Source organism: Pelophylax lessonae (genome assembly GCF_965119305.1).
Source record: "Pelophylax lessonae genome assembly, contig: HAP1_SCAFFOLD_288, whole genome shotgun sequence".
NCBI classification, from domain to species: Eukaryota; Metazoa; Chordata; class Amphibia; order Anura; family Ranidae; genus Pelophylax; species Pelophylax lessonae.
Genome location: NW_028120055.1, coordinates 53,169 through 71,983, shown reverse-complemented (window position 1 = coordinate 71,983; position 18,815 = coordinate 53,169). Strand labels below are relative to the sequence as shown.

Genomic DNA, 18,815 nt, shown 5'->3' with positions numbered 1-18,815 from the left:
GCTGGGTATATGCAGAGACACCATCCCCGGTCAAAAATTGAAAAGTAAATTGGGTCCAGGTGTGCAAGTGAGATGTGGGAAAAAAGGGAAATGGGAGTGTTGAGGGGAAAGTGATCAAGCACACCTGGGCAAAAGGGGATTTAATTGTGCCACATACTCGCTAGAGAGAAAATCTTAAAAAATAACAATGTTTTATTTATACACAAACATTTGTTTTATACATACAAATCTTAAAAACAGGGATAGTCAATATGGTGATACATGTATACAAACACATATCCTGATACAGAGGTATACACTAAGGTTCGCTGGCAGACCTAAGGTTCGCTGGCTTGATCACTTTCCCCTCAACACTCCATTTTGCCTTTTTCCCACATCTCACTTGCACACCTGGACCCAATTTACTTTTCAATTAACCTTACATAGTTACATAGTTACATAGTTAGTGAGGTTGAAAAAAGACATCAGTCCATCCAGTTCAACCTATGATGTGTGTGTGTTTGCTTTTAACCGTACATTGTGTACCCCTGTATGTTGTGGTCTCCAAGGTGCCCATCTAATAGTTTTTTGAAACTATCAATGCTCCCCGCTGATACCACTGCTTGTGGAAGAGAATTCCACATCCTTACCGCTCTTACAGTGAAGAACCCCTTACACATTTTAAGGTTAAACCGCCTTTCCTCAAGTTTTAGTGAGTGGCCACGTGTCTTATTGTATCTCCTCTCTCTGAATAGTTTGTTCCTTATACTAGGGTCGCCAGTACAGTATTTGTACATTGATATCATATCCCCCCCTCAATCGTCTCTTCTCCAGAGAGAATAAGTTCAGTGCTTGTAGTCTTTCCTCATAGCTGATGTCCTCCATTCCCCTAATTATTTTTGTTGCCCTTCTCTGGACTCTCTCCAGTTCCAGCACATCCTTCCTGAGGACCGGTGCCCAGAACTGGACAGCATACTCCAGATGTGGCCGGACCAGAGTCTTGTAGAGTGGGAAAATAATCTCTTTATTTCTGGAGTGAATCCCCTTTTTTATACATCCCAGTATTCTGTTGGCTTTGCTTGCAGCGGCTTGGCATTGCATGCCACTGCCAAGCCTGTTGTCTACCAGTACCCCCAAGTCCTTTTCCATCCTAGACTCACCCAGAGGTTCCCCCCCTAGTGAGTAGCTTGCTTTCTGGTTTCTGGCCCCCAAGTGCATTACTTTACATTTTTCAACATTAAACCTCATCTGCCATGTAGTTGCCCACCCCGTTATTTTGTTCAGGTCCGCTTGTAAGGTTTCCACATCCTGCATAGGAGATATTGGCATGCTTAGTTTAGTATCATCCGCAAATACTGAGATTGTACTAGATATCCCCTCCTCTAGATCATTTATGAATAAGTTAAACAGGATTGGTCCCAGGACAGAACCCTGGGGGACCCCACTTTCCACACCCGCCCAATTCGAGTACTCCCCATTAATCACCACCCTCTGGACTCTCCCCTGGAGCCAGTTCTCTATCCAGGTACTCACCTTATGGTCCATACCTACCTTCCTAGTTTGTACAGTAAGCGTTTGTGGGGAACGGTGTCAAAGGCCTTTGCAAAGTCCAGATACACCACATCCACAGGCTTACCTTTATCTAGGTGGCAGCTCACTTCATCGTAGAAGGTTAATAGATTGGTTTGGCAAGAACGATTTTTCATGAATCCATGCTGATTACTACTAATAATACCGTTTTCATTACTAAACTCTTGTATGTGGTCCCTTTACATCCCCTCCAAAATCTTGCAGACTACTGATGTTAGGCTGACCGGCCTATAGTTACCTGGGATATATCTCGGCCCCTTTTTAAATATTGGTACCACGTTGGCTTTTTTCCAATCAGCTGGCACCATACCCGTCTGTAAACTATCCTTAAAGATCAAGAATAATGGTCTGGCAATCACCTGGCTGAGCTCTTTCAGAACCCTCGGGTGCAAGCCATCCGGTCCCGGTGATTTATTTATGTTAAGTTTCTCTAGTTTAGTTTTAAGTCTATCTTCTGTTAGCCATGGCGGTATTTCCTGAGGTGTGTTGTTTAGTTCGGCCTTACAAGCTAGGTTTGTGTAGCCCCCCGATTCTTTTGTGAAGACTGAAGAGAAGAAATTATTTAACACTTCCGCCTTTTCTCTGTCCTCAGTGGCCATATTTCCTTTGTCATCTTTTATGGGGCCAATGTGTTCTGGCCTCGCTTTCTTACTGTTTATATACTTAAAAAACGTATTGGGGTTCTTTTTACTCTCCTCCGCTATATGTCTCTCGTGTTCTATTTTAGCCACCCTGATTTCATCTTTACATTTCTTATTACACTCTTTGTAATGCTTAAATGCTGCCAATGACCCCTCAGTCTTGTATTTTTTGAAGGCCTTTTCTTTAGCACTAATATACATTTTTTATGTTGGAGTTTAGCCACCCAGGGTTTAATTTTGCTCTTTTAAATTTATTTCCCTTTGGAATGCACTGGTCAATCCCTTTGTTAAGTATGCTCTTGAAGCACTCCCATTTTTCCTCTGTGTTCTTTGTTCCCAGGGTTCTATCCCAATTGATATTTTCTAGCAGTGAGCGCAGTTTTGGGAAATTGGCTCTTTTGAAATTCAGTGTCCTTATATTGCCCTTGTGCTTCCTATTACTGTAATTAATACTGAAACTTATTGACCTATGGTCACTGTTTCCTAAGTTCTCCTGTATTTCTATATCCGTGAGCAGGTCTGCATTGTTAGTAATCAGTAGGTCAAGTACCGCCTTGTTTCTTGTCGGTGCATTCACCATCTGACCCATGAAATTGTCCTGCAAAACATTTAGGAACTGCCGAGCCTTGGCTGAGTGCGCTGTTCCTTCTGCCCAGTCTATATCAGGATAATTAAAGTCCCCCATTATAATGACATTTCCCATCCTTGCTGCCAATCCTATCTGTAAAATGAGGTCCACCTCCCTCTGGTGGGGGGGCCTATAGCATACGCCCAATATTACCTTCCCCACTGTGCCTTCCCTTTGAAGCTCTACCCATAGGGATTCTGCCTCTTCCTTAGCTCCATTATTAATATCATCCCTCATATTTACCTGTATACTGTTCTTAATATACAAACATACCCCTTCCCCTTTTTTACCTTCTCTATCTCTGCGATAAAGGGAATACCCCTGAATGGTCGCCATCCAGTCATGAGAGCTGTCAAACCAAGTCTCAGTTATCCCCACAAAATCTAAGTCCTCCTCAAACATCAGCAGCTCCAGCTCTTCCATCTTGTTGGCCAGGCTTCTGGCATTGGTATACAAACCTCGTAATTTTGACCGGTTACAAATATCCTCATTTGATGTTTTTAGGCTGCTCTTGTGGTTTTTCCCCATACCCACCCTGGGTATAGGAGCTCCGAACACCCTACCGCTAATGCCCCCATTTCTGCCCTCTGAATCTTGCTTTCCACTGGCTAATTCTACATCTGTACCCTCCCCCCCATTCCCTAGTTTAAAAGCCCCTCTAACTTTGTGGCCATCCTCTCACCCAGTACGGCTGCACCCACCCCATTTAGGTGCAAAGCCTGAACTAATTATCTGGCCATCTGGACAGAACAACTTGAGGTCATTAAAATTTAACAATGGGACAGGCAGATTTCACACAATACACATTCAATAGGGAAAGCCTGTCTGACATTGAAGGACATGGAATACACATCTAGGTGTCACAGACTCCATGGCAACAGGCCACAGGCCCACAGTGCAAAGTGGGATCAAATCTCCACATTTCTTGAGAGCCACCGTTGACAAATATCACTCTCCCATCTGAAGCCATCCAAACCATTCTCTCAGCGTCCCCCAAGTATCTGTCCCTCACTCCCAGTGACGGTGAACACTGTCACAACACCTATGGTGAAAAGTAACATTTTGCTGCCAGCTGAATCCCAGAATCTCTATAATTCCAGTCAAGATACATAAATTGTGTCTGCAGCACAGAGAAGGAAGATTATCTGAGAGAAATACAGGAATACAGGACGGGGAACACAGCTCAGGAAAGTGACCAGGGTATTACAGGCTGATATCACCCAGTCCCCCCCCTACTCTGGACCAATCAGTGAGCAGTATGGGTGGAGGAATGTATTTAGTGTTAATGACCCACCTGTGCTGATCTCTGTAGGAGTGTCCTCCTCTATAAATGTCCCCGTTATTCCATCCTCCTCCATAGACTGCTGATCATCCCTCACATACTTCTCTTCTTCTGTTTTAACTTTAATTTTTAGATCTATCAGATCTTCACCCTAAACCAAGAAAATATCAACTGTAAAATATAAGCTGACATAAAATATCCACACATTGCTCCCACACGTCCATGTTCTAGATACTTTGTCCCACCAACCTTATAACAGTGAGGGATGGTGGGATCTTCCTGTGTGGAATCCCGGGAATACAGAGGACGGGGACATCTCTCTGGTGGGTTCCTGGTATTAGGTGGCTCCTAACACATATCCTTGTGTCCTTCTGAAAACTCCTCCATCACTCCATACTCCTCATCCTCCTCTTTATACTCTTCTTTAACATCAATATTATCATCCCCGAGGTTTCCTCTCTGAATATATAATAAAACATTTATTGTAACAAACATGCTGTATATAAATAAGAACTACCAATAATTGTCACTTGTCTACCTGATGATGGTGAGGGATGGTGTGACCTTCCTGTGTGGAATCCCGGGAATACAGAGGACGGGGACATCTCTCTGGTGGGTTTCTGTAGCTGGATGACTCCACCATGGTGTCCTGGTACAGATCTTTGTGTTCCCTTAGAAACTCTGACTCCTTCATCACCCTATCCTCATCATCCTCCTCTTTTATCTCTTCTTTAACCTCAACTTTAGAATCTCTCAGGTTTCCACTCTGAATATATAATAAAAATGACATCAATGGTAACAATGCAGATAATGTACAGATCCTAATGATACTATCAGTGATTGTTCCTCATCTACCTGATGATGGTGGGGGATGGTGTGACCTTCCTGTGTGGAATCCCGGGAATACAGAGGACGGGGACATCTCTCTGGTGGGTTCCCATTACTGGATCCATCTGTAGGAAACACACACACTGACTGAATACATTGTTTCTATGTGTTTATCAGATGATGGGGGATCTAGGTGGATCCTCCGTACTGCTCTCTCCTTTACAATAAAGTCTCCTCTTACCCGGTGATGTGAGGGGCGGCTGATTCTCCATCATGACATCCTTGTAGAGATCCTTGTGTCCTTCTAAATACTTCCACTCCTCCATGGAGAAATAGACAGTGACATCCTGACACCTTATAGGAACCTGACACACACAATGATACAGTCACCATCCAGACACATCCCTTGTCTGTTACTGGATAATGTCCCAGAATTCCCAGCACCGCTCACCTCTCCTCCATGATCTCTCAGGTGACTTCTAGAATCTTCTTTGTATTTCTCTATTCTATCAGGGAGGGAGGTGGAGGCAATGTGATGGTCATATGATCTCCAGACTTCACAGGAGGAAAACTCTAGATCTGAACACAAATAGTAAAATTAAATCATATTGCCAGAATCCTCCTCATCTCTCAGGTCAGGTCTCTATTTATTAAAGCCCCACCTCAGACTGAGGTATAATTTACCCACACAGGACCCCCACACTACGCAGAGTAAAAGCTTGTTGCAGACATTCTGACATCATAACATACAACGCAGGACCAACAGACCCACTTTTGAAAGTGAGAATTCCAAGGGTCCGCCCACATCCTAAGAGTATGAGAAAAAAAAGCCAGATGGAGAGACATTGGGGGGAAGAGCTGTGAGGTCAGTGTGATGTCATAGGACATATAGACTTTGAATGCAGGAACATTTGGTTGGGGAGATTTGAGGGGCCCTCTATATGAGGCCCCCATACAAACCAAATCATTGTTTCTGGGTGCGTCCTACCTCTCCTACACTGAAGAGTGAACTTTGACCTTTACCATACCGAAATCTGTCAGGAAAGTGTGAAAGTAATCTCTCATGTGATCAGGTGACGTGCGGAGGAACGGAGTGTAAATAGCAGACAATTTTCTCCAGAGCTCCTAATGGTGGGGATGGATTTTGCTGCATGTTTTTCATCCCCCCCCCCCCCGGGTCACTGCAGGTGTGGAGAAAAGCTGTGTAAGTGGATATGGAGGAGAGATGAGGGGGAGATCCAGGAATCAGGATAAAGGTCAGGACAAGCAACAGACGAGCGCATCCAAGAGATGAAGCCGGGGTCACTACACAGAAAATCAATCCAAGGAAACAACAGGCAGGACGAGGAATAGCAAGAAGGAGCTCAGCGACAAATGAGAATATTGCTCAGCCAATAGGAGATTATCTCAGCATGACTTACATAATGAAGGAGATGAGGGGGAGGGGAGGTGACCATAGATACATGGAAATTCAGCTGGTTCAGCAGGGATCGATCACATTTCCATCCATGTGTGGTCACTGCCGGATAAAAGTCACTCATTCAGCAGCTGCAGCCAATAGCTTCATCACTGATCTGTGTATTCTGAGAGCGGAGGAGCGCCCCCCATTGTCAGAATACAATAGTGCAGCGGGGAGAATTCCCCCATCCCCCTCCAATGTGTGGATGGGGGAATCGCTTCAGTTTTTTTTCACTCATCCCGCTGGCTGAACGATAAAACTGAACCATGTATGGCCAGCTTTAGAAGCAAGATATATTATTCATCAACTGATCCCCCTGAAGGGGTTAATCTACATATTACCTCCTCTGCCTCCAATTCCTGCATTGTCTTCTCTTTCCGTCCTACCAAATGGAATATCCTGTCAGAATCTGACATCACTTCCTGTCTGTATTCCATAGAGACTTCCTGTCTGGGTAGAAGTTAGATCACCACCTTGTGGAGCTCAGAGGAACTGCAGCCCTGAGAACCGTCTGGTAGTGTGAACACAGCCTTGTGCTGTGTGTGTATGTACTGTATATCCTTCCCCTTTCTCTCTGTAGTATGGTAAGCAACGGGTTAAGTTGCTGTCTGCAAAATGTTACAATTATGTATATGTCTGGGAGCTGGGTGTGGCTGAAGTTAGTTGCATGCTGATGGCAGTAAATAAAGAAGCAACCTGTACAGCTTGTCTGTGTTAATACACTACATTTTGGCGACGAGGATGGCTAGCTTTCTGGATTTACCGGCTATCGGACCGTTTGATGTGTCTGGAGACCACACTAGTCTCTCACAGCGCTGGGACAAGTGGAAGAAGGGATTTCAGCTCTATGTTATAGCCACAGGAGTGACTGCACCTGCTCAGAAGAGAGCCATGCTGCTGCATCTAGCTGGACCTCAAGTTCAGGACATTTTTGAAACCCTGGGAGCAACAGGGGAAGATTCAGACTATGAGACAGCCATGAATAGACTGAGTGAGTACTTTGAGCCAAAGAAAAATATTCCCTATGAAAGATATAAGTTTAGACAGGCTGTGCAAGAACTGGGAGAAACCACAGACAGTTATGTGACTAGGCTGAAATATCTGGCAAAGTCTTGTGATTTTGGGACTGTAACTGAGGAGATAATCAGAGATCAGGTCATAGAGAAATGCACATCTGTGCACCTCAGGAGGAGATTATTAAGAGAACCTAGTCTCACACTTACTAGTCTGCAGGAGATTGCAAAAGCCATTGAACTGTCTGAGCTCCAGGCTCTGCATATTGAAACCAAGAACACTGCATCTGTCAATACAGTCTCCAAACCTACCTATAATAATAGGAATATCTGGAGTAGGAAAGAGAGTTTTCCAAAGAGGACTTTACATATCACCTGCAATAAATGTGGCAGGGCGGGACACACAAGTCAGGACTGCACTGTGGTACAGAATAAAATGTGCTATGCTTGTGGAAAGACAGGTCATTTTGCAGCTGTGTGTAGAAGTACAACCAGAGATAACAAAACCAAAGGCCAATCTGCACAAGTAAATGTTATAGCTGAGGATAAAGAGAGTGCTCCTGACTGTGAATTTATATTCTCCCTGTGTTCTCTGCAAGCCGGGACATTAACCATTAAGATTGGAAATACAGATGTGTCAGTGTTGATTGACTCTGGAGCTACATGCAATGTTATGGACTTGGCTTCTTGGCACAGTCTTAATGGCAGAGAAAATCACCTTAAATTGTGTAACACCACTAAACAGATTTATACTTATGGCTCCAGTACACCACTGCAACTTAAAGGCAAATTTTATACCTCTGTTCAAACACATGAGACTGGTCCTCCATTGCAGACCAAATTCTATGTTGTAGATGGCACAGGGTCGCCTCTGCTTGGTCGTCAAACCGCAATGGCACTAGGGGTGTTACAGATTGGCCGTGATGTAGGCAGCGCAAGAGTGAATATGGTGTCTCCTGCTATTTCTGCATTGAAAGAGGAATTTAAAGATTGCTTCTCTGGGTTTGGAAAATTAAAGGATTTTCAGTTGGAACTTCACATTGATCCACATGTAAAGCCTATTGCACAGCCAGTACGCAGACTTCCTTATAGCCTGAGATCACCTGTTGAGCACAAACTGGAAGAGCTGCTAGACCTTGACATTATTGAACCTGTGGAAGGGCCCACTCCGTGGGTATCGCCGTTAGTTGTTGTACCAAAGGGCACAGATATTCGGATTTGTGTGGACATGAGATGTGCTAACCAAGCTGTGCAGAGAGAGAGACATCCAATTCCCACTATTGAAGATGTTCTGCATGCAATGAATGGGGCAAGTGTCTTCAGTAAACTGGATTTGAAATGGGGTTATCATCAGATTGAATTGACCCCAGCATCTAGAGTCATCACTACATTTGCAAGCCATAAAGGTCTTTTTAGATACAAGAGGTTGATGTTTGGCGTATCGTCCGCACCGGAGGCCTATCAACATGTGATTCAGCAAGTGCTACATGGTTGTGAAGGCACGCATAACATTTCTGATGATATAATTGTGTGGGGAACAAACACACAGGAGCACGACGAACGTCTCCGTGCAGTGCTAAATCACTTGAAGGAGAAAGGGTTAACATTAAATGAGAAGAAATGCACATTTCAAATGAATAAAATGACTTTTATGGGCCATGTGCTGTCTGACAGGGGCATTGGTCCGGAGGACTGTAAAATTAAAGCTGTGTCTGATGCCAGAAATCCTGAAAACCCTGCAGAAGTACGCAGTTTTCTTGGGCTAGTGAATTACTGTGCCAAGTTTATTCCAGATATGGCGACTGTCAGTGAACCTTTGAGAGTGTTGACTCGCAAAGCAGTCCCGTGGAAGTGGGGCTTTTTGGAACAAGGTGCATTTGATGAACTTAAGAGACGGCTGACTTGCGCCACAACTTTGGCTTATTTCAATCCTACTGCACACACCCAAGTTATTGTCGATGCTAGCCCTGTGGGGTTAGGCACCATCTTGGTTCAGAGACAATGCACAGGCGATTACAGGCCTATTCAGTATGCAAGCAGATCCCTCACTGATGTAGAGAGACGTTATTCTCAGACCGAGAAAGAAGCTTTGGCTGTTGTTTGGGGATGTGAAAGGTTTCACACCTATCTCTATGGCCTTGATTTTGAAATCATCACAGACCACAAGCCTCTGGAAGTGATATATTCGCCACGCTCAAAACCATCCGCCAGAATTGAGAGATGGGTTCTCAGATTGTTACCATATCGCTTTACAGTGCGGTACAGACCTGGACCGACTAATGCGGCAGATGCACTTTCCAGATTGCCTCAGTCTTCTGCACCTGTTCATAACCTGGCAGAAGAGTACATTCGTTTTGTGGCTACTAACGCCATGCCTCAGGCATTGACACCGCGGGAGATTGAAGAATTGTCATCTGTGGATCCGGAAATTGCTCGGTTGAGAAAATGTGTAAGACAAGGGGTTTGGGTGGATTGTGACCCAAGCTATCACAGAATCAAACAAGAGCTGAGTATTACAGGACAACTAGTTCTACGTGGCAATCGTATTGTGATGCCTAAAGATTTACGGAAACGTACATTACATTTAGCCCATGAGGGCCATCAAGGCATTGTACGCACCAAACAAAGATTACGTGAGAAAGTCTGGTGGCCAGGAATTGACAAGGATGTGGAACGTTTGGTTTCTTCATGTCGAGCATGTCAGTTGGTGGGCAGCAAACCTAAACCAGAACCAGTAACTCACACTGTTCTACCTGAGGGACCATGGGAAGATTTAGCCATTGATCTGTGCGACATTCCATCTGGACACCATCTTTTAGTTGTTGTGGACTATTATTCAAGGTGGCAAGAGGTGGTAGTTCTCACTAAAGCTACATCATCAACTGTAATTGAGGGGTTGGAGAGCATTTTTGCATCTCATGGGTTGCCTAAACGGATTGTGAGTGATAATGGTGCCCAATTTACTTCTCAGGAATTTCAGGATTATCTGAAATCAAATGCTATTGAACATCATCGTACAACTCCATACTGGCCACAGGCTAACGGGGAAGTGGAACGCCAGAATCGAACCTTGCTGAAAGCTTTGCGGATTGCTCATTTAGAGAGAAGAGACTGGAAAAAGGAACTGTGGCGTTTTCTTTTGGCTTATCACACAACTCCGCATACTGTCACTGGCGTTAGTCCTGCGGAACTTCTTTGTGGTCGCAAATTCAGGACAAAATTGCCAGACATTGGGGGTCCTCCTACAAGTCAGAAACCTTTTCGGCATATTAATGAGGAAAGGAAGATCCGGGCTGAACAGTATGCAAACCACCGCCGCCATTGTCAACCTAGTGGCCTTCAACAGGGTGATAAGGTGTTGCTTCAAAGTGATCGGTTTAACAAACTGGCTCCGTCCTTTGAACCTGAGCCTTATGTTGTAAAGGAGAAAAGAGGTACTCAAGTGGTTTTAGAGGATTTAGATGGACACACAAAAGTGCGTAATTCCTCATTTGTGAAGAAATTTATTGAGTCAGAAGGTCAAGTATCAGAAGATGGCGAACAGGCAAAGAGTAGTGATGATACTGCCAGTGATCCAGACTTCAATCCACAACCATCCACATCGGAATGGCCAAGAGAAAAACGAGCAACAAATCCAACGGCCTACCTTAAGGACTATGTGTATAGTCAGGAGTTTATAGGTTAAATTTTTAGTTGTTCATCCATGCATTTTGTTAATCTTATTAATACGTTGTGCATGTTATGTTTTATTCAAAGAGAGGAGGGAATGTAGTATGGTAAGCAACGGGTTAAGTTGCTGTCTGCAAAATGTTACAATTATGTATATGTCTGGGAGCTGGGTGTGGCTGAAGTTAGTTGCATGCTGATGTGCAGTGAATAAAGAAGCAACCTGTACAGCTTGTCTGTGTTAATACACTACACTCTCCTCCCTGAGTGTGTATGAAGAGGCGGAGCTCCTGCTGGAACAGCGATCGGAGGAGGAAGCCGAGTCTAGGAGGGAGACTGACAGAAAGCCCAGCAGACTTGCAGGAGTGAGCGAGGAGGATCCAGTTCCTTTGCCATCTGAGGTGAGGAGAGTGTGAAGGATGTTTGTGACTCTGGTAGCTGAAAAGCTGGGAGTCATATTGCTCTGGTGAGTGGGGAAGCACTACTAAGGGGGCGCCCTCACCATCACGTGTGTAAGAGGTGGAAGAAGGCGTGGCTACACTACAGCTGGCACAGTTTGGAGCACGGAGAACTTTCACACCTTATCAACTTTTTATTCATTTGTGGACTTTTATGGAGCAACAGAACTTTGTTGAAGTAGGTGCAAAGTGGAAGCAGTGGACTTGCAGAGAACACTATATTGAGAAAAGAATATTGTATGATTACATGAATTTGAACAGGTTATTACTTTATAGAAAATATTATAATATAATGAAGTAGGTGTAAAATGGAAGCAGTGGATCTGCAGGGAACAGCATCTTGAGCACAAAGCACTTTATGTTGTATATGAATTTGCACATGGATCAGTTTACTTAATTTATTGATAAACACCATAAGATGAATGAAGTAGGTGTAAATCTAGACCTAGGGAACACAAGGGAGGTGGAGTGTGGAATCCTCCTATCCTCACAGAGCACCTTCCAGGTTCTCCACTCTCCTCCCTCTCATCATTTGAAGCTCACTGTATACGTCTATTTTCTCCAATCTCCTCTAGAATTGCTGTGATCTATCGGCCCACTGGACCGGTATTAACTTTCCTTGTTGACTTCTCTGCCTGGCTGCCCTACTTTCTCTCTTCTGAAATCCCCACAATCATTCTCAGAGACGTCAACATCCCTGTTAACATGAACATTTTTGTTACTTCTAAATGTTTTAGTCTAACCTCCTCATTTGGCCTGAAGAAATGGGTACACAATGGATAGAGGCTTCTACTCACTCTGGTGACAACACCCTCACCCTTGTATTCTCCCACCTATGCCCTCCATGCATCCTCTCCACCAATCCTCTCCCTCCCTCTAAACACCACTAGGGATGGGCGAGCGGTTTGGGCCGAGGATAACTTCACCAATCACCCGAATTTTCTGTGTGCTCTGTGTTTTCATTTTGTTTACTATTTACATCCCACCGAGCGCAAAGTCAATAGGTTGTTAAGAAGGGAAAGCGGGAAGTCGGCTGCTGCGTCCTTAACAATGAATAAGTCATGAGCTGTCAGTTGGCTTCTCAGATGACAGCGGAATGTAAAAAAAAGAATTGCCGGTAAGAAGAAAATCGGGGAGAAATTGGCGTGTAGTCCCCCAAAATCCATACCAGGCCCTTTGGGTCTGGCATGAATTTTAAGGGGAACTCAATGCCAAAATTTAAAAAACAAATGACATGAGGTACCCCGAAAATCTATACCTCACCCTTATCCGAGCATGCAGCCTGGCAGGCAAGGAAAGAGGGGGACGGACGAGTGCCCCCCTGAATCATACCAGACCACATGCCCTCAACATGTTCCTATGTTGATGGGGACAAGGTCCTCTTCCCCAAAACCTTGGCCTGTGGTTGCGGGGGCCTGCAGGCAGGGGGCTTATCAGAATCATGAAGCCCCCTTTAACAAAGGGGCCCCCAGATCCCGCCCCCTGTGTGAATGAGTTTGGGGTACATTGTAAGAATAAATGAGGCTATGAGCCCGTTTTTCACAATTCCTTCTATAGAAAAATCAAAACAACAATGTCCTCCAATGTAGATCCATCATCAATCATGACACCCACTGCACCTCTGGACCCCAAAAAAGAAAACACTCCACTCTCAAGGAATTACAGTCTGACAGTTCTTAAAAAGGTTAGCAGCAGGGCCACCTGGTGACATCATCTGGTGGCCTGCCCCCTTGTGATGTAACTGACTAATGCCAGTTGGATCGGTGACATCATAAGGGGCAGGGCCACCAGGTGACATCACCAGGTGGCTATGTCCATTACCTATTTAAAAACTGTCACCCAGCGGAGCAGGCATTCGACAGTCAGCCTTCCTCATGGACGGAGGTTTTTTTTTTCTTATTTTGGCTCGGCGGTGCAGCGGTCGTTGTGATTGACGATGGATCTACATCAGGGGACATTGTTTTTTTATTTTTATTTTTTTTAATAAAGGAACTATCAAAAAGTGTCTCATGTCTTTATCTTTAACACTTTTTTTGGTAAATGAGGGCCAGGATCTGGGGGCCCCCTTTTTCAAGGGGGCCTCCAGATTCCGATTAGCCCCCTGAAGACCTGAAGACCCCCTTAACCCAAATCACCCCCCCCATGTTGAGGGCATGTGGCCTGGTGTGGTTTGGGGGGCACTTGCTTGTCCTCACCCCTGTCCTGGCCTGCCAGGCTCCGTGCTTGGATAAGGGTCCGGTATGGATTTTGGGGGGGAAGATACGCCATTTTAAAAAAAAATGGTGTGGGGTTTCCCCTAAAAATCTATACCAGACCCTTATCCAAGCATGCAGCTTTTTTTGGGCCTGGTATGGATGGGGCCTGGTATAGACGGTGGGGACCCCACTCATTTTTTTTCCCCATTTTTTATCTTCCTTGCCAACAATTATTTATTTTTTTACATTCAGCTGTCTGCGGGGAAGCCTGCTGACAGCTGATGACTCATTTGTTGGTAAGGACACTCTTGCGGGTTCCCGGCCTCACTTCTTAACAACCTATTGACCGTGCACTCGTCGGGATGTAAATAGTAAAATAAATAGAAGAAACGCAGAGCACACAGAAAATTCGGGTGTTTGGCAAACTCCTGAAGGGTCCATTTCGGGCTGAAGTTATGCTCCGTCCAAACTGCTCGCCCATCCCTAGTGGTGTTTAGAGGGAGGGAGAGGATTGTTGGAGAGGTTGCATGGAGTGCATAGGTGGGAGAATACAAGGCTGAGGGTGTTGCCACCAGAGTGCGTAGAAGCCTCTATCCATTGTGTATCCATTGTTTCAGGCCAAATGAGGAGGTTAGACTAAAACATTTAGAAGTAGCAGAAGTGTTTGTAGTAACAGGGATGTTGAAGTCACCGAGAATGATTTTGGGGATTTTAAAGGGCCTGGTATGGACCGGGGGGAACCCCCACACTGTTATTTTTATTTATTTATATTGCCGACAATTGATTAAAATCAATTTAAATGTAATTTTTTTTTCTTTATAATTGTCAGTTTTGCTGCAGCAGGTTCTATACACAGAACATATACGCCACTTTACAGGCAGACTAAGGCTGGATACACACTATACAACTATTTTTGTTAGATTTACCTTCAACTATGTAGTGAAAGGGCCTGCCTGACTGCATACAAATTGAAACTGTTTAGGTTTGGAAATTGGAAAAAATCTAAAGAAAATTGTATAGTGCGTATCCAGTTCAACCACTTTAACACTAGCCACTGTGCTGCTACTGCGGCACAGTGGCTCGTTATCGTCTAGCGACGTAGACCTACGTCGCTAGACTCCTCCCCTCTAGGCGGCGCTCCTGCTGTTTTCATTCACAGCGGGAGTCGGGCCAGGGGAGGAGCGGCGGCGATCGCCGCTGCTCTGCCCCGATCGTCAGGGAATCCAGTTTGGAGATCCGCCCGCCTGTGTAAACAGAGCGGGCGGATCTCCTCAGTGACAGGGAGTGACAGATCGGAGTGTTCAGCATAGCTGGACATCCGATCTGTCCCTGTCTCACACAGTCACCTCCCCCCCACACGTCAGTAAGCACCAGGCATACATTAACCCCTCCCTCTCCAATAAAATTAACCCCTTCCATGCCAGTGTCATTTTTACAGTAACAGTGCATATTTATAGCACTGATTACTATAGAAATGTCACTGGTACCCCCAAAAGTGTCAAAAATGTCAGTCAAGGGTCCGATCTGTCCGCCGCAATGTCGCAGTCCCGCAAAAAAAATCGCAGATCGCCACCATTACTCGTTAAAAAAAAAACACCAAAAATGACAGAAATCTTTCCCTTAGTTAGTAAACGCAATAACTTTTGCGCAAACCAATCAAAATACGCTTATTGCAATTTTTTTTACCAAACATAGGTAGCAGAAAACAAATTGGCCAAAAATTTTTAAAAAAATTGGTTTTTACATCTTATTTAGGGGGAATTTCATATAAAAAAATGTAAAAAAAAAAAATTTATTTTTTCAAAATAAATGCTCTTTTTTTGTTTATAGCGCAAAAAGTAAAAATCGCACAGGTGATCAAATACCACCAAAAGAAAGCTCTGTTTGTGGGAAAAAAAGGATGTAAATTTCGTTTGGGTACGGCGTCGCTTGACCGCGCAATTGTCAGTTAAAGTTTTTTTTTTGTCATTTTAAGCATTAATAAAATCACTGCTCCTTTGAAAACAATATTTTGTAAAAAAAAAAAAAAAAGATAAAGAAAAACACGCACACAGAAATTTCTGGTGTTGGGCAAATGGCCAAACGGAGGATGTTCAAGCCCGTCCCGAACCATTTACCCATCCCTACTCCCTGGCTATCTCTCGCCTCGACTACTGAAACTTCCTCCTCATTGGCTTACCTTTACATATGATATCCCTCCTTCAGTCCCTCATGAATGCTGCTGCCAGACTCATCCACCTCACAAACCGCTCAGCATCTGCTACCCCTCTCTGCCAATCCCTCCATTGGCTGCCACTCACTCAACAAATTTAAATTAAAAATACTAACAGTAACTTACAAAGTCATCCACAACCCCGCCCAAGCTACACAACTAACCTGGTCTCAATATTCCAACCAAATCATCCTATTCGATCTTCCCAATATCTCCTGCTTTCTAGTCACCTCCTCCCACATCCAGGACTTCTCCCGAGCCTCTCGTATCCCATAGAACTCCCTACCCCAATCTGTCTCACTATCTCTTACTCTATCCACCTATTGGTGTTCCCTGAAAATTCATCTTAGTTGACCATACAGTGGCAGTGTTTCCCAGCAATACAGACGAGCTGCAGTTATAAAATTAGCCACACGGTGGCAGTGCTTCACAGCAATACAACCGAGCTGCAGTTATACAATTGGCCACACGGTGGAAGTGTTTCCCGGCAATACAACCGAGCTGCAGTTATAAAATTGGCCACACGGTGGCAGTGTTTCCCGGCAATACAACCGAGCTGCAGTTATAAAATTGGCCACACGGTGGCTGTGTTTCCCGGCAATAAAGCCGAGCTGCAGTTATAAAATTGGCCACACAGTGGCAGTGTTTCCCAGCAACACAGCCGAGCTGCAGTTACAAAATTGGCCACACGGTGGCAGTGTTTCCCAGCAATATAGGCGACTGCAGTTACAAAATTGGCCACACGGTGGCAGTGTTTCCCGGTAATACAGCCGAGCTGTAGTTGTAAAATTGGCCACACGGTGGCAATGTTTCCCAGCAACGTAGGCGGCTGCAGTTACAAAATTGGCCACACGGTGGCAGGGTTTCCCAGCAATACAGCCGAGCTGCAGTTACAAAATTGACCACACGGTGGCAGTGTTTCCCGGCAATACAGCCAAGCTTCAATTACAAAATTGGCCACACGGTGGCAGCGTTTTCCAGCAATACAGACGAGCTGCAGTTACAAAATTGGCCACACGGTGGCAGTGTTTCCCAGCAATACAGCTGAACTGCAGTTATAAAATTGATCACACGGTGGCAGTGTTTCCCAGCAATACAGCCGAGCTGCATTTATAATATTGGCCACACGGTGGTAGTGTTTCCCAGCAATACAGCCGAGCTGCATTTATAATATTGGCCACACGGTGGTAGTGTTTCCCAGCAATATAGGTGGCTGCAGTTATAAAATTGACCACACGGTGGCAGGGATTCCCTGCAATATAGGTGGCTGCAGTTATAAAATTGACCACACGGTGGCAGGGTTTCCCAGCAATACAGCCGAGCTGCAGTTACAAAATTGACCACACGGTGGCAGTGTTTCCCGGCAATACAGCCAAGTTGCACTTACAAAATTGGCCACACGGTGGCAGTGTTTTCCAGCAATACAGACGAGCTGCAGTTACAAAATTGGCCACACGGAGGCAGGGTTTCCCTGCAATATAGGTGGCTGCAATTACAAAATTGGCCACACGGAGGCAGGGTTTCCCTGCAATACAGGTGGCTGCAGTTATAATATTGACCACACGATGGCAGTGTTTCCCAGCAATACAGCCGAGCTGCAGTTACAAAATTGGCCACACGGAGGCAGGGTTTCCCTGCAATATAGGTGGCTGCAGTTATAATATTGACCACACGATGGCAGTGTTTCCCAGCAATACAGCCGAGCTGCAGTTACAAAATTAGCCACAGGGTGGCAGTGTTTCCAAGCAATACAGCCGAGCTGCAGTTATAAAATTCACCACACGGTGGCAGTGTTTCCCAGCAATACAGCCAAGCTGCAGTAACAAAATTGGCCACACGGTGGCAGTGTTTCCCAGCAATACAGCTGAGCTGCAGTTATAAAATTAGCCACAGGGTGGCAGTGTTTCCAAGCAATACAGCCGAGCTGCAGTTATAAAATTCACCACACGGTGGCAGTGTTTCCCAGCAATACAGCCAAGCTGCAGTAACAAAATTGGCCACACGGTGGCAGTGTTTCCCAGCAATACAGCTGAGCTGCAGTTATAAAATTAACCACACGGTGGCAGGGTTTCCCAGCAATACAGCCGAGCTGCAGTTATAAAACTGGCCACACGGTGGCAGTGTTTCGCAGCAATACAGCCGAGCTTCAGTTACAAAATTGGCCACACGGAGGCAGGGTTTCCCTGCAATATAGGTGGCTGCAGTTATAAAATTGATCACACGGTGGCAGTGTTTCCCAGCAATACAGCCGAGCTGCATTTATAATATTGGCCACACGGTGGTAGTGTTTCCCAGCAATGTTGGCGGCTGCAGTTACAAAATTGACCACACGGTGGCAGTGTTTCCCAGCAATACAGCCGAGCTGCAGTTACAAAATTGGCCACAGGGTGGCAGTGTTTCCTAGCAATACAGCCGAGCTGCAGTTATAAAATTCACCACACGGTGGCAGTGTTTCCCAGCAATACAGCTGAGCTGCAGTTATAAAATTGGCCACACGGTGGCAGTGTTTCCCAGCAATGTAGGCGGCTGCAGTTACAAAATTGGCCACACGGTGGCAGTGTTTCCCAGCAAATACAGCCTAGCTGCAGTTACAAAATTGACCACACGGTGGCAGTGTTTCCCGGCAATACAGCCAAGCTTCAGTTACAAAATTGGGCACACGGTGGCAGTGTTTTCCAGCAATACAGACGAGCTGCAGTTACGAAATCGGCCACACGGAGGCAGGGTTTCCCTGCAATATAGGTGGCTGCAGTTATAAAATTGACCACACGGTGGCAGTGTTTCCCAGCAATACAGCCGAGCTGCATTTATAATATTGGCCACACGGTGGTAGTGTTTCCCAGCAATACAGCCGAGCTGCATTT

The 18,815-nt window shown here is 45.2% G+C and overlaps 2 protein-coding genes across 2 annotated transcripts in view; both read right to left on the bottom strand.

The window, feature by feature from the left end:
* LOC309543668 (uncharacterized protein) overlaps nt 1–18,815 on the bottom strand; it is a 77,557-nt gene that overhangs the window by 8,761 nt on the left and 49,981 nt on the right. Inside the window, exons 9-11 of the mRNA XM_082276120.1 lie at nt 4,976–5,073; nt 4,659–4,886; nt 4,133–4,271 (exon numbers count right to left, since the gene is read on the bottom strand). Coding sequence (XP_082132246.1) covers nt 4,133–4,271; nt 4,659–4,886; nt 4,976–5,073 — 465 coding nt within the window. The remainder of the gene's footprint in view (nt 1–4,132; nt 4,272–4,658; nt 4,887–4,975; nt 5,074–18,815) is intronic.
* LOC309543667 (uncharacterized protein) overlaps nt 1–18,815 on the bottom strand; it is a gene marked incomplete at its 5' end in the record, with an annotated part of 53,380 nt that overhangs the window by 8,985 nt on the left and 25,580 nt on the right. The window lies entirely within an intron of this gene.